Source organism: Sus scrofa, chromosome 8, assembly GCF_054392235.1.
Source record: "Sus scrofa isolate SSC_HxYL_T2T_F1_AM1 chromosome 8, Sscrofa_HxYL_maternal_Yorkshire_Landrace_v2.0, whole genome shotgun sequence".
Taxonomy (NCBI): domain Eukaryota; kingdom Metazoa; phylum Chordata; class Mammalia; order Artiodactyla; family Suidae; genus Sus; species Sus scrofa.
In genome coordinates, this window is record NC_139390.1 from 90,726,127 (window position 1) to 90,743,163 (window position 17,037).

Genomic DNA, 17,037 nt, shown 5'->3' on the forward strand with positions numbered 1-17,037 from the left:
GAAATTTATCATGCTGAGTGAAATCAGACAATGAGACACCAACATCAAATGCTATCACTTATATGTGGGATCTAAAAAAAGGACACAATGAACTTCTTTGTAGAACAGATACTGACTCACACACTTTGAAAAATGTACGGTTTCCAAATAAAACAGGTTGGGGCATGAGGGGATGCACTGGGGGTTTGGGATGGAAACGCTGTAAAATTTGGTTGTGATGATTGTTGTACAACTATAAATGTAATAAAGTTGAGTAATTAAAAAAAACAAAGAAGTGGAGCCTAGATGATACAGTCTGAAGAAATCAGCCTCTGGAGCCACATAGGTGGAAAGGGTAAAAATAGATCTGCAGGAGTACAGTGAAAATTAACAGCACATAGGATTCTACAGGTATTCTTTGCTTTATAGATTTTGGTTGTTATGTTTCGACAACATATTATGATAAATAATAATTAAGCTCTGTTCGTCAAAAAAAAAAAAAAGTTTCCAGTATGAAGTAATTTCTTGAAGAGTTTCAAAAACTCCTAAAAGAAATATAACTAAAAGAAATATAACTGGAAAATTTTATGATTTTTTTATGCTAATTTATATATCTTCTTTATAGACACTGATACCACACTTTGACCCTCTATTAGTTTTAGACTTCATCATACTATCTTTTTTTGTTTGTTTGTTTCAGGGCCATACCCAGGGCATATAGAAGTTCCCAGGCTAGGGGTCAAATTGGAGCTGCAGCTGCCAGCCTACACCACAGCCAGAGCAACACGGGATCCAAGCCATGCCTGTAGCCTACACCACAGCTCATGGCAATGCCAGATCCTTAACCACTGAGTGAGGCCAGGGATCGAACCCACATCCTCCTGGATACTAATTGGGCTCATTATCGCTGAGCCACCATGGGAACTCCTTATGATACTATTTTTAAAAAGTTGCCCTGTATCCTTTTTCCTGAAGGCGATAGAGATAGATGGGTGGGTAAGGTGTATGGACTTGAAAAAAGTCTGGCGTGAATGATTCAGAAGGGCTGCTTAGGAAGGAGAGATGTTAAGAGAAGACTCTACTTACTGAGTCTTCACTGGACAGGTTTGGGTTCATGGGAACATAATTCTCTTCGCTGTCGTGCGAGTCGCTGCTGGACGTCGTGCTGTGCACTGAATCTGGCCGGGGAGACAGGGGGAACCTGGAGGAGCTGATGACAGAGACGATCGTGACACACACATCTGGACCACCGAGGCTCCTCAATCCACTCCAAAGTACCAAGGAGTGACAGCACATTCTTCCAGCGAGTTAAGCTTACTGTCATTTATAGTGCATGTTGATTACAGTACAATTTATCACGCACATTCAAATGCACAACTAGTATTTACGGTTACTTGTAAAGGGATTCTTTTTTTTAATTTAAAAATTTTGCTTACAGTTGTTAGAAAATATTGGCTATATTCCTTATGTTGTACAGGACATCCTCGGGGCTATATTACACCCAATAGTTAGTATCTCCCACTTTCCCACCCCTATGTTGCCCCTCCCTCTGCTCCCCACTGGTAACCGCGAGTTTGTTCTCTGTATCTTTGAGTCTGCTTCTGTAAAGGCGTATTTGCAAGCACTGAATTATTTGGTGGACCAAAAAAAAAAAGTATTGTTAGTGACGTGAGGATAAGTAGAAAGGCGCAGATTTACAAAGACAGACAAGAATTCCTATTTTTAATAATTGGCTATACATACACACACACACACACACAAAACATGAACACATTCAACACAGGTTTGTAAATGCATCCATTTTCTTCATTTCCCCATACACATTTAAATGAGTCTTGATTAAACAAACCCCTCACAAGAAACTATTGTACTTTTCAGAGCAGTTCTCAGAAATTTCTAGCCTCATGAATCTTTTGCTTTTAAAAATTACTGAGAATCTCTAGAAATTTTTGATACGAGTGATACCTATTGATATTCACCATACTACACATCATAGAAAAAAATTAAAATATAAGCATACACAAATGCTCTCTTAGCTGTCACAATGAAACCATCAAATATTATGCCATCTATGGAAGTCTCTGGTGCGTACTCATGAGAATAGGAGAGTGGACAAAGCAAATGACATTTTAGTATCTCAATGAAAATAGTTTTGACTTCACAGAATCCCAAAAGGGGGGCTCCCCAGACCATCCTTTGGGAACCACTGTTCTAGGTACTTTCCATTAATAATGACCAATCAAAGTACCTTTTTGAAACAAAGACTTACTCTCGAGCAAAACTCCTGGTGATGGGAGATCTAACCGGGGCCTGTAATTCTTCCCATTCTGGCAATGGTTTTATTTCTAAAGGTGCTGGCTTGGCTGAAACAAAAGAGAGTAAGAGAGATTTTAGGATACAGAAATTTGGAAAATAAAAAGATCCTCTTTCTACATCTCTATTTACATATTATAGCCAGAGTACACACACCTAAGACCCGCTGGCTTCACACATGAAAACAAGTTCACAGTTGTAATATGATTTTCCTACAGGTACAGAGCTAAAACAATTGGTGGCAAAAGCTAAGTTAGACAATGTATCCTGACTGTTGCCTGAAAGCCTAAATAAAGCTCTATGATTAAACATGTTTTTTAATTTAAGTGAATATTTTATGAATATAAACTAAATGAGAATAAGAAAGAGTAATGTGACCCAATTCCTTCCTAGTTACTTGATTTATACTTTTCATTATTTCCTTATTTTATTTTTTTCACTAATTTTATCCTCAAACATGGAGATTTAACTTTCTATATAAAAATGTTTCAAATTATCAACACTGAAACACCAGCTATACAATATACATAGGTGATGATGTTTAGAAAGCAATAAACACACAAAACTGTTAAAACCAAAGACTGAAAAAAGAATTAATGTCCAAATTTTTTTTTGTCTTTTGAGGGCCAAACCCGTGGCATAAGGAGGTTCCCAGGCTAGGGGTCTGTAGCCATCGGCCTACACCACAGCTCATGGCAATGCTGGATCCTTAACCCACTGAGCGGGGCCAGGGATCGAATCCTCAACCCATGGTTCCTAGTCGGATTTGTTTCCGATGTGCCACGACTGGAACTCCCAATGACCAAATCTTTTAAATTAGTTCATGCCCAGTCTGGAAACAAATAAAACAAAGCAATAAAAATGCCTTTATACTCAAACTCAGCTTGGAGAAAAGGCCATAATTAAACACTTGCCTCAAATTTTTAGCTTCATTTAACCAACAGTATTCTTTAAAAAATTAAGTAAAAAAAAAATGTTAAGATACATATTATTTTTATTTACAAGCTGTCTTTCCTTCTTCACCCCACTGCAGTGGTAGACAATTACTCTGCTAGTGTATATACCACAGAGCTCCTGGCCCTTAAAGGTCAGGCTCAAAGTTCTCAGAAATTCATGAAATGAGCAAAAGAACCAAAGCAGTATTACTTGCTGATATTAATTATATTTTAGGAGACTATTTAAACATAGTAGGTAAATATTTTAGTTACATTTCATCCTGCTACTCTAAAGAAAAAAGTTTCATTTTTTCCCAGGCATTCTTCCTCCAGTCTTTGTCCTCATATGTTTACTTCTAATCAACCAAGCTATGATTATCTTCAAACTATAAAAGAGGTAGTCATTTTAAAGGATTATGTAGATTCACTGGGGTTTATGACTCAGTTATTTTTGTCAACTTGAATACCCGCCAAATCGATGTGATTTTCCGAAGAGTATATTAAGTTCAAGATAAAATCATTTTGCTCATCTAAATACTTAAAATGGACATGAACAGAATACTGTGCTCACTGAAGGTATTTATCTCTCATGTTTTCACTTTTTTAAAACCCAAAGGCTAACAACAGTCAAATTTAGTCAAATTCTAAGTAGCAGTGTAAAATAATGAATCCAAGGAAATGACTGATACTGTCTCAGAACAGAATACATAGTACATACATTACACCTAAATACAACTGGAACTCACAGGCAGTTTACAAATGTAAAGAAAACAATGCACTGATATCTAAAAGGTTAAAAGAATAATACAAAGGACAAGACTGAATATCATATATTATCAAATATCTAACATGCTGCTGCTGTTAATTGCATGACATATAGACTCATTGTGAATTATGGGAAGCATTCACTTTAGAAATGACGTGCTGGGAAGCTTTATTTTATTTACAACAGCAATAGTATGGAAGGCTTTTCTCCTTTACTTTCAAAGGAAAAAACATCACAGAATAAATAAATTCCCAATACCCCATCCAGCATGCGGTGCTAAAGTACATACCCTTTCTTCTTGTAGCAAAGTCACCTATGGTTTGTGAATCAGTTCGCTCTAAACCATGGGGTTTGGGTCTTAAAATTTTAGGACTTTGACCTAATTGGTAAAAAGAAGACTCTCTTAATATAATGTTATTTAATTGGAAAAAAAAATGGATTCTGTAAAAAAGCAACAGAGCCCTGAGCAGAAATGTTACATCTCAAAAGCATAAACAAAAGACCCCTTTGTGGAGACTACCTCAGTCTTGCTACACACACACAGTCAGGCTCAGTACCATGGGAACCAGGAAGCTGCATGCAACAATGTAATAAGCAAAGTGTTAATAAAAGGTGGTTGCATTTTAGCGGCATAAGCCTGGTTAGTTGTTATCTTTATTTGGAGGAAGGGAGGAAAAGCATGCCATGTTAGTTATTCTTCTAACATGCCTTAGAAAACTGGATCAAATGAAAAATTATAAAATCCCTCAGATTGCTAGTATCTGGCATCTCTTCCGAGAGTACCAACCAAGGCCTACTTTCTTAACTTGATGGAGGTGTTTCAAAAACCTTCGTCTGACTACTCCTTCACCTCCTGAGAGCCCTTCTAGAGAAGCAATTCGGCAATGTCTGCTAATCCAAGATCAAAACCAAGACCATCATTCTCTTTCCCAGGATCCTCCGGGGTTGCCCAGTGACACCATGTTGCAAGGATGAGATGTCTAGATTGTCTAGTTTTAATCTGTCTAGTTTTAATCTGCATATTTGAAAGCACACATTCAGATGCCATCTTTTTCTTTCTTTTCTTTTTTTTCATTTAATCTCTGCCACAGGCAGGTACCGCTGAAAAGCCTTACGAAAAGTACAGGTTTAACAGTCAGCAGTTGGCCTCATACTTTTTTCCACTGGAAGCTTCGATGCCAGAGTAACAATAACATTTCAATCAAGAATTTTTGGATGGTTAATGTGAGAAAAGGAAGGTACATCTATATGCATGAATGGGTTACTTTGCTTACAGCAAAATTTGACAGAACACAGTAAATCAACTATAAGAAAAGGGAGTTAAAACTCTTCTCAATGGCACCAAATTCTCTCTTTTTCTTGGCATTTACAAAATTCAGTTGATATCTATTAGATGGCAAAATTAGAGTGTGATGACTTCATTGCTGATATCTAGAAAAAACTTAAGTTTCTGAAGATGTGATTTCCCAGCTTACACAACATGAAAATTCCCTAATTCTCTCACGTCTTCTCAAGGGTAAAATCATATTTTTTTTTCATAGAAAAATACTTCATTAAGTGAAAAGATTTTTTTTTACAGAGCATTTATAAAATTTACATATATTTTCAATTCCACACAAAGTTTAAGGTTGATTTTAGGACAAAAATCTCAATGTAAAAATGTTGCACTGGATTGTACCCAGTCACTTAGGCATTTGGGTAGCTTTATTTCTTTGTATTTTTTATTGCCAGGCTCAATTCGACATTTAGGTTCCTGACAGAGTTCAGAAAATGGTACTCAGATGACGGTGCAGTATTACTTATGAGGAGAGAAAGGAGAAACGTCAAAGGTTTAATTAAGAACTTCTCCTCTACTGCCTGGAGGCCATTTCTTGGCTATTTCTCCAACTGCTTAAGAAAAGGATGAAAGTCAACTAAAGAATAAGAAATCAGAATATTGAAAAGTAAAGGCAAAAATGAACCACGTCTGGAGATGGGCTGATTCTCAAATTCTGAGAGCCAACAGAGTAACTCGTTTGAGCCTCAGCTTTTAAATCCAAGGCAGGTACAAGTGGGCCGGACTAGGTTTAAACACACAAAGCAACATGACATATTTCACTTACTGAAGAAGCACTGGCTACTAGGGAAATTCCCATTGTGATGTAACCCTTAAGGGGTTAAAACGACCTCACCTGGGTTTCTCAACCTTTGGATCATGTGATCAGCTCCCTCATGTGGAGAGCAGGTTGCTACATCTTAGCCTCTAGTTCAGACCTCTCCCTCAAGAGCCTCATCTGCATTAACTACAAAACTACCTGACCTGGAAGTTCGGCAGGTTTCATACCACATGTTCAAAGTGGATTCTATCCTCTTTGATCCACCACAAACCTGCTCTGTTTCCTCTTTCTCCAGTTGCTACAGCAGATCTTCTAGGAGTTACTCTAGATCCACTTTCTCTCCCAGCTCCCTATATCAATGCTATTTTCTATTTATTATGAATGGCACTGGTTTGTTTACATTCATCCAAGAAAGTAAAAAAATCTGCAAGTCTGAAGTCCTTTCCTTTTTAAATGTGCACTTCATTTACCTGGTCTGTTTTTCTGAAAGTGATGAACTCACACTGCATGGCTTGACGACCTCCACCTATACTCCAAGTGCCCTTCAAACTTGTAAAAATAAATCACTCTAGGTCTCCAAGTTGGAGGGAGCAACTGAGAACCAGGAAAGTGATCTTTGTTAGGCCTTCCTGTCTGATCATTTCTAAAGCAAGGCTTTAAGAATCCTGGATTTGGAAAACTAGGCAAAGCATTCTTTAAAGAAGATGCTAAAAAAAGTGTGATTTTATAACAGTTTACATTAAAAAAAATACAACTCTTTTCCTATCGTCTCCTTAAATCTTAGAATGAGCTTTCTAGGGGCCAACCTGATTATGTTACTTGCCTACATAAAACCCTTTAATGGTGTACTCAGAATCAAGCTCAAACTCATTAGCATGGATTATAAAAGCCCCAGGGTGAGGCACCTGCCAGGCATTTGGCATGTGTTCCTGCATTCATACTTTCCTCCCTCCCACCCAAGACTCTGAGCCAGTCCTGTCCCGCCTCTTTCTAAAGGATCTGGGTATACTGTTTATTCTGATTAGAAGATCCTCTACCATCATTTAATTGCCACTCACCCGCTCAGACTTTCCTCAGAGGAGTCAGCTAACCGTGCCAAGAGCTTACCTCAACCCCAGCCCCTTCCATGCTAATTATGATAATGTGTTTACTTTTCTACCTCCTCCATTAAATGGTGAGCTGCTTCAGGGAAGCCACCTTTTCTTCCTTGTGTTTTGAGGCCCAAGACACACCAGACGGTCTATCCTACCGCCCGGAGACCCTTCAATTTGTTTTGATGAACTGCAGTTCTCTTAAAGATGGCGGTGTTTAATCTGATCAATGTCATAATTTTGTGTTTGTCTTTGAGAAGGTAAATAAAAAGCGCCATTAAATGTTGTTTCAAAAGTTGATCATTCCCATTACGGTCAAGGCAGTCACATGAGGTCATGCTTCAGAGAAGCAGATGGAATCCTCTTTGAAAAGTCCAAACATGATGAAGTTTGATTTTAACAGGTACTGCTTACATAAATTTGACTCAAAGTGGAAAACATATTTTCTCTATCATTATAGGATTAATCAGCCTAAATTATTTACTCATCTGATGTTTCAAAGATTATGCTATTTCTAGTAGGCACCTCAAATATCAAGAAAGAAGAGCTGTTCCTATTGAGGCTCAGTGCTAACAAACCCGACTAATATCCATGAGGATTCGGGTTTAGTCCCTGGCTCCACTCAGTGGGTTATGGATCTGGCCGTGGGTTGCCGTGGCTGTGGTGTAGACCAGCAGCTGCAATTCCAACTGGACCCTTAGCCTGGGAACCTCCGTATGTCATGGGTTGGGCCCTTAAAAAAAAAAAAAATCAAGAAAGAAGAAAAATTTACAACATTATGATCCTCTGTTAATTCTAAGGAGTCATCAAGGTCACATACTAAAAAACTTTTACACTTGTTTTAATGTTCTCCTTGTATAAAGGGGAATATAATCATGACAATTATACTGGAAGGTCGGGAACATTTAGGAAAAAAAACCCTGTGTGTAGAGGCTATGCTGTAAAAATGCACTCTACTCATTTCCTATAAACTAACCATACTGAAAATCTGACTTGAGAGCTCATACTTTAACACCTGTTTTTTAAAATCTAGTTATATTGTCTAGTATCATTTATTCATCTGCTAAACATTTATTAGAGTATAAAAATAGTTTTTAAAGATCCACCTTGGGAAGCTCCTAGATTCATCTTCTGGGTGCTTCCTCCACCAAAGTGAAGATCCAGACTGAAGATAGTTTAACCAAATGAATGTAAAAAAACACCAGAAGTAACCTCACACTGCTTTTTTAAAAAAACAAAACAAAAAGAATGGTAAAAATGACTGCTGAAAGCCATGCACGGACAAAGCCAAACAAAATAAAACATAAAGACACCATATTTGAGGCTTAAACAGCTGCTATATCATGTTTGAAAGAGCCTGAACGGGCCTACTTAAGTGCAGAGATGAAGTCTGTAATAGATTTAGATAAGGACTTACTTTAAGAGAAATCACAATATCTTAAATGGCTTTTCCATCAAAATATAAAAATTTCAGTTGAAGCAATCAAAACAGAATTTGTCCTGCATTTCCAGTGACTCACCTGCTTTCCTAATATTTGATATATGTAAATTATGTTTTTCTTTTCTGTTAATATACACAAAACTTGGTTCAAATACCAAGAACAAATACCATCATGGCAGAAATAGTGTGGGTGAAAATATAGCTACCACAGTTGGGTGATGGGTAAAAGGGTCCATGAAAATACATTAAACATAAGTGTTTAAAACATCTATGTATTTTTGCAGTTCAGTAACTCAGAAGTATTTGAAAAACTCAACTGTACTACTCACTGCAGCAGCTGATGCCTATAATTGGGGGTAAAAACAAGACTAGAATGTCACTAATTCACTGTAGACACTTCCAAAGAAAATCACAGGAACTGGTTAGACTGGGTGTTGAACTAGTTATACTGAGTTTTCAAACTAATCAGGCCATATTTTATAGAATTAGGTTTGCTTATTATGAGGTTTAGTTAATAAGAGATACTACAATAATAGATGGAGTCATGTATCTGATGTCACAAAATTTTTGAAAGGAAAACAGACTCATCACATGGTATAAATACACATAATGAGAAGAATTTCAGGACCAAACAAGACCTTTATTATACAGTTGTAGTTTTTAAGGACAGACTTTGCTCCAAGATCTGAATTTGGTTTTTAAAATATTCTTCTTGAATAGCTATAAACGTTCTAAAGTGAGCTGACAAAGTTTCCCCTGTAATATTAAATGCTTTTTCATGCTTCCTCTTTTATATTCTACTAATTTTATTTTTCTTTTTACAGCCACACCTGCAGCATATGGAAATTCTGCAGCTGCATGCCTATGCCACGGCCACAATACCAGATCTGTGGCTGCATTTGTGACCTATGCCACAGCTTGTGGCCACACCAGATTCTTAACCCACTGAGCGAGGTCAGGGATCAAACTCGCATGCTCATGGACACTATGTCAATCTGTACACTATCCTGCTCAGCTCCAATGAGAACTCCTCTTCTATTATTTTAAAAAGCAGAGTGGATACAAGAAAAGTAACCCTCTGCCCTCCCTTTTTTTTTTTTTATTACTATGACTGTAGCAACCTCTTTACTGTTCTACTATTTTGATTCTGCCAGAAACTACATGGATATTTTATTCTGGGTGCTTACTCGGTTCATTGCGTCTCTAAGCAGAGATACTAAGTCAGTCATCTAGCTCATGAGGTCAGGATTGTCTTTCAACAGTTCAGTTAATTTTTATTTTTATTTTTTTTTGTCTTTTTGTCTCTTTAGGGCTGCACCCGTAGCACATGGAGGTTCCCAGGCTAGGGGTCTAATCGGAGCTGTAGCTGCCGGCCTATACCACAGCCACAGCAGCACCAGATCCTTAACCCACTGAGCGAGGCCAGGGATCGAACTTGCAACTTCATGATTCCTAGTCGGATTCGTTTCTGCTGCGCCATGACGGGAACTCCAGTTCAGTTAATTTTTAAAAGACTGAACAGCATCTCCAAAGTAACCAAAGAAGCTACTTTGTTCTGTTCCATAGTAAAGTCACCTTAGGTTGGTTTAGAAGACTAGGACAATTAATCTTTCATGTACTAGAATATATAGTACTTTCACTACATACATAGGGAGGTATAATTATACATATATGCAATGATATGATATATATAGTTTATGTATTTTATATACATAAGCTAATATCTATAATAATATGGGGTGCATGAACTCTGTCAGACCTAGGTGATGTTAAAACTTTCCTAACGTAAAAACAGGGATCTTTTCTGATTCTGCTTTGTGCTTACCACGTAGAACTGTTAACGGTGGACTATACCAGGAAATTTCAAACTCTGTTCTACAGAGTGTGACGAGAGGCAGGGGAGGCAGCGGAGGAAGTGGTGAAAAGCTGGAAAGACTCAGAATTTACCCAAACTTTCCCCAAGGCATACCATCTCTGTATTTATGTGGCGCCTCAAGATATAAAACTGTTACATTTGGTGTCAAAAACCAGTGATCTGCTGCTAACATGCATTAATTACAGGAAAAATAAGGAAAAAACCAGCTTGGCATTAAAATAAAGATCTTGATGTTTCATGACACTTATATCTCAATCCTTCCACAATCTGTGGGCTCAATTATAAATCTATACATGCCCAAATATACATTTGCATATTGGATGCAAAGAAAAAAAGATGTCTAAATAGATTGAAATTATATATGAGGACAAAAAGAAACAAAAGGAAAAGTTATCAAATAAAAACCTTGAGATGCTCACACCCTTTCTGAAAGAGCCAGCTCTAATTATGGTCCTGCTGCCAGGCCTGTCTGGGTGGCCAGGCACGTGACCTGTGACCAGCTTTCAAGCTGCTGGACCACAGGTGGGCACTTGACCCAATGGCAGCCAGCCTGTGGGTTGGACTACACTCTAGCAGTGGCTTGAGGAGGAAAGACAAGGAGACCAATCAAATGCTGCTGGAGCAACCTGAAGTGAGTAAATAATGAACGAGGCAATTAGCAGCAGATGTGGAAGCTGCCAGGGCCCATAAAAAGGAGCCAGGAGGCGGAATCGAGGCCAAAGGGGCACTGGAGGCCAACACTCTCTGAAAGCAGAAAGCACCTGAGGGTACAGCATCAAAGAAAACAGCGAAGAAGGAAAGAACATGACAGACAACAAGACAAAAGTAAAGACTTTCCGGAGGACAGAAATGCAGATAGGGCAGGACAAAGTGACAGGCTCCCAGGACCGTCTCAGTTCCTACTAACTTTTTCCATTTACTTACTTAAAAGTAAAAGAAAACCAAAGTCATTTTTTTAAAGACACTCTGAATGACCATCTCTGCTCCCCACAATGGGAATGTAACTGGAGTGATGACCAATGATCCAAGCCCAGGTTAATGAGACATTTGCACAAACATTACATGCTTTTTTTAAAAAAAGGCTACATAGAGTATATGAGACTTTTCAAATGTGCTGAATCCCCCAGAAGTTGCGCCACGCATCCCACAGCCAAGATACTAATTTATTTAATTGTTGAGATTAAAATCCACACTAGCAGCATGCTGCAACACAGCTGGCTGGCTGGGTTCAAACCACTCAAACCCAAATTTTAAACGTGGCTGCCCAGTACCAATTTGGCTAAAAAGCTTCTTTTACATTGAGTTCTTAACAAACCATGCTACCTTAGAATTTAAGGTTACTTATGAAGGCCAGTATGAAAGACTCGACTAGAAGCATTTGTTTACACCCCAGCAAAGGTAGAATCATTTTAAAGAAGTTGTTACATGGACAGAATGGAAAGAGTATACAAGTGACCTTTTTGTTCTTAAAGAATTACATCAAATGTACTAATAATCTCAAATCAGACTTGATACTAAATACTCTGGAGGAGAGGTTACAAAACTGCAGCCAAAGACCAAATCTAGCTGGTAAAGGTATGTGGTAGGATCTGCCATATCCTGTGTTGCTTTTAAAAATAATTAAATTAGGAACCTAATACATGGCACAAATGAACCTTTCCACAGAAAAGAAACTCATGGACTCACAGAAGACTTGTGGTTGTCAAGGAGGAGGGGTACGGGGAGGGAGTGGGATGGACTGGGAATTTGGGGTTAACAGATGTAACCTATTGACTTGGGAATGGATAAGCAATGAGATCCTGCTGTATAGCACTGGGAACTATTATCTAGTCACTTATGATGGAGCACGACGGGGGATAATGTGAGAAAAAGAATGTATATATGTATGCGTGACTGGGATACAGTAGAAAATTGACAGAACGCTGTAAACCGGCTGTAGTGGAAAAATAAAAATCATTTAAGATAATTAGTTGGCAGAACCTAAAAATCAAAAGATAATACACAGTAAACCCCCAATTTGTGACTTTTTTTTGGATAACAAAAGGATTTTCCTCTAGGGGTCGATGTTATTTCACCAAGTCCACAAAGGGTCACCCCCAGGCAGTAGTTAGTTCCTCCATGTGGACAGGGTAAGGGCATTCCAGTTTCTCCTAATTATCTCCTGCTGCTTGCCAATCCCTGTGAGCCTTTGAGTTTGTAACCTCTGCTCTAGAGAAAGGAGACTTAACAGTCTCACCTGAGCTTTAATCTATGACATGTAATACTTATGCACCTATAAAGAGCAACAACAGTACGTAAACAAGTCGACAAGCAAGGCAATAGGAAATACTTCCGTATCTCTAGCCCCGATTCGATTTTGGATTTAATGACAGTTAAATGCAGATCTAACAGGCAGCCCCCAGCCCCTGCTCTCCCTACCTTTTCTGTCTGGCTTGAGATTCCGATCCACGGGGGGTGGTTCACAGTCTGCAACAGGAACTGGCCTTCTGGGAGGGGTTTTGGGGCTGGACCTGAAGCCCATGTGTGCAGGAGGAGGAACTTGCATTCCAAATGAAGAAAAATCAAAGGTCCCTGGAGTCATTGGCACGTAATTTGCTTCCTGCATTGGTTCCGTAAAACTGCGGGAATGTTGCCGGGGCGGAGAGTTGGGATTCATTGGGACGTAATTTTCATCCAGTTCTTCACTTGATATACTTCCCACTGTCAACACATTTTTGATTTTCTAAAACACACATACATTTCTTTTAATAAACAAAGACTACTGTCAAACAGGAAAACACAATTGTAAGTCACGTCTCTTCATATGGATTTGAAGGGACTTTTATTTTGAGATCCCATTTAGTCTCAGGGCCCTAAGTGCAAGATTCTGACAATGAAATACACACTCGATGATGCCAAGGTCGATTATACTTACAAAGGGGTTAGGGAAGCCTTCGAGGGAACTAGATCTATCACTTGGAAGTGTTCGTGGAATATCATAGCAGTCTTGAGAACTAGCATCTAAAACAGAGAACAAACTATCAATATTTTCTTCCCACCTTGGCCAGTTCTCAAGGCAATCAGGACTGACCCCTCTCTCTCTTCTATATGAAGGCATGCATGCACACACACAGATTTTTAAAAGGGTGCTCACAGAATAATATCTTGAATTGAAACATTGAACCGCTAGAAAATGCAGATATACACTTATATGCTAACAAATACCAGTATTTGACCATGACAATGAGTGAATGTCTAAGCCTGGGATGAGATGGGTTATCTAAAGATGGAGAAAATGCTTCTATTTTCTCCTCTTTTGCATCTTTGGGTCTAACTTTTATCTCACTAACTTACAACCACTTCCAGCTATATCACAGCCACTTCAAGAAGGACGTTAGAAACTGATACCGAATGGCTAAAAAGTGCTGCCCTAAGTGACATTCACAACAAATCAAATCTTTATTTTCTTGAAGACAGTTGGATAACCCCACCACAAAATCCATTGTGTCAGCACACAGATTTTAGTGTGTGTGCCTTTTAAATGTGGGCTTCTTATTTTCAGGGCTTTAAGGACTGCAACGTATAACCCAGACTCTGATTTTTCTCCTCTCAAAATCTATGAGTTTTGGCAGGCTCTTGGAAACGGTACAGCAATCAGTGCAGTGGGGGTGGGGGGGGGGAGAGAGAGAGGAGGAGTGGAAAGTCAGAGCTTTAAAAAGAAATAAAACCATGCTGACAAAAAGCAGAAGGGCTTGATTGGAACTGAATGTTACCTGTTAGACATAACATAAAAACTGGGGACCTAGGAAGGAAGGAAACAGAGCCCCACAGATGTGACACAGAAGCAGCCATAATAGGACACAAATAGAGGAAAGGGTATGACTTGGGAGAGGCTCTGTGGCTGGTCCATTTCCTGTCCCTCTGCCCCCGTCGGGTCTGCCCACCCAGAATGCAGAGAAGGTGAGAGAGAGGGGTGCATGCTTCCTGAGAGGGGGAAGACATTACTAAGACAAAAAACTCCACCTCCCTCTCCCCTCCAACAGAACATGCATCCTCCGTGCACAAACACCCCGCCGGGAGCTCCTGAGACTCTGCTATCTCAGCTCCCTGAGGTGGGCTCAATGCAGAGCTGAAGCAAAACGGGACTGGCATTTAACATCACACCAGGAGCAAATATTTGCAACAAGAGATGTTCTAGCCTTAACCTCTAACCCGGTAGCAGCCACGTAGAGCTGACCTTTCCGCAGTTTGTTCAGATCCACGGTGGAAATGGTATTGCTACGGGACGGAGGCACCCCCGCGGTCGGGATACAGTAACTGCTGTCAGTGTCCGAGGCCGCGCGTGGGACGCTACATGTTTCCACAGGAGACCGATCGTGAGCCGGGTGTGGCTTTGGTGGCCGAGGTGGAGGAATATCTGGAATAGTGTCCAGCTTTGACGTCTGCCCCAAGGTTCCTTCTGGAAATGTTCGCGGAATCTGGTAAGTATTACCCGGCGTGGGAGGAATGTCATAACTCATGGACACATGCCTCATTTGGGTCTCTAAGCTCGCGGTCCCCGATGGCGTGTTGAATACGTAGAGTTCTCCGTCTGCTTCCGTGCTCGAGGGAGACGCCTTGGGCAGAACATCGTGGGAGAAACTCCTGGGCAGGTTGTAAAGGCTGGAGTCTACAGAAACTGACGGGGCTCGAGACGGTGGAGAGTCGTACATCATCTGCTGCTGAAAAAAGCCGTTCACTCCATGTTTGCTCTGGGAGGAAGTGGGGTTTTTATGAGAAGGGACGTTATCATTGCAGTCTGTCTCCGAAGAGGTGGGTTTGGCAGCGTCAGGGTGCATTCTAAATAAAAATTGTTAATGACAGCAAATTAAACCTGGTAAAGACCTAAAACTACATTTTAGTAAATATGTTCATAGCTTAGCAATCAAAATCCATGGCTTGTTTCATTAGATATTTGTGTGTGTGTGTGTGTGTGTGTGTGTGTGTGTGTGTGTGTGATCGATCTGATTTTTAAAGCACGAATGTTCTTAGTTTTTATGATTATACACCAGGTAACAAAACCGCCACCATAAAACCAAAAGCATCCTCCCTAATTCCTAACTTCTATCTGGCCACACCCCCACCTCCACCTATTAAGTCCACACATAAAACCACAATCCCTGAAGCACTGGAATTAGAAAGGTACAAAACTCGGAGGAAGGTAAATGATTAAGGAACAGACACAAGGAAGAACATTTCCTCGGAAGAGCATGCAACAACCTCGTGCCAACAGTTTACCAAGTTGATCCACTGCTCTTTAGCCCACCTGTGGCAACTCTGCTGTTCTGTAAAATGAAAAGTCTAATGATTACCTGGTATTGAATAAAGTTCATGTGCTCTACAAGGAGGTGGCAACCTGTTAGGTTTTGCATAGCTTCCTTTTCACTAATTTTCTTTAGCAGATATTTAGCCAATACTATAAAGAGGATCAAAATACAAGCCACAGAGTTAGCCAACTCCAAGTAATAATTAACCGTGAGATAACTCATTGGAGTACATTTTATGCTTTGTGGAATCTCTTGTTCTGTGGAATCACAATTTGGGAATAAGCCAAAACGAAGTTACCAATAGCAGAACACCTGTCCTTTCTTAATGCTAAACAAGATACCTTAACTACCCAAGTGTGTTGTCCAAAGCCCTGTAGGAACTTAAACTCAATATCTTAAAAAATAACTTGTGATAGTTTTTTAAAGGGCCTGAATCCCTGATTTCTTGGTAACATCTGGTGCTATGTACTGCATTTATTCATCAAAACTCTCTCTCTCTAGTATCAGAGAACTTTTATTGTGGCAGGATAGCCTGACTTCTCCCTCACTGATTAAGCCCTTGTTTCACTGACCGGCTCTTCTTCCTGTGTCTCCATCTAGAAAGGGCCAACAGAAATCAATCCTCTAAATCTTCACTGGACACGCCATTAAAAAAATCCTCCTTTCCAGGAGTTCCTAACGTGGCTCAGGGAAAACGAATCTGACAAGCATCCATAAGGACGCAGGTTCAATCCCTGACCTCGCTCAGTGGGTTAAGGATCCAGCATTGCTGTGAGCTGTGGTGTAGGTTGCAGACACAGCTCGGATCTGGCACTGCTGTGGCTGTGGTGTAGGCTGGTAGCTACAGCTCCAATTAGACCCCTAGCCTGGAAACCTCCATATGCCTCAGGTGCAGCCTAAAAAGAAAAAAAAAAAATCCTCCTTTCCCATAACTTCACCTTCTATGGAGTGCTAACATCTACTGTCTTCTTTCCAAATTCTTGAGTCCATATTTTCAAAGAGTTCAAATATATTTCTCTTGGTTAACCCAGGAGACCCTCACTCATGGGTACCAAACCAAACTCAACTTACTTCTCAAATCGATGGCTTGCCACAAAAAGAAATATATTTACGCAGGATCTCTAAACTCAATAGCCAGTCAGCTCTGATTCATTCTCTTTGATCGCCACCACTACTTGGCACCATGTCCTTCTTCCTACCCAAGTACCTATTCCCCTGCTCTGTTCCCACCGCTGCCGCCCAAAGTTCAGGTCTG

General features: G+C 39.8%; 1 protein-coding gene across 31 annotated transcripts in view; it reads right to left on the bottom strand.

The window, feature by feature from the left end:
* GAB1 (GRB2 associated binding protein 1) overlaps nt 1-17,037 on the bottom strand; it is a 131,346-nt gene that overhangs the window by 11,037 nt on the left and 103,272 nt on the right. For 17 of the 31 annotated variants that reach the window (XM_084972796.1, XM_084972795.1, XM_084972790.1 and 14 more), the window contains 5 exons: nt 14,714-15,315; nt 13,412-13,497; nt 12,916-13,219; nt 2,249-2,342; nt 1,066-1,189 (listed from right to left, as the gene is read on the bottom strand). In XM_084972796.1, the coding sequence (XP_084828922.1) occupies nt 1,066-1,189; nt 2,249-2,342; nt 12,916-13,219; nt 13,412-13,497; nt 14,714-15,315 (1,210 nt within the window). Of the gene's footprint in view, nt 1-1,065; nt 1,190-2,248; nt 2,343-4,282; nt 4,373-12,915; nt 13,220-13,411; nt 13,498-14,713; nt 16,599-17,037 lie in introns of all 31 variants that reach the window. The other 14 variants (XM_003129177.7, XM_084972787.1, XM_084972792.1 and 11 more) reach the window with 2 other exon arrangements.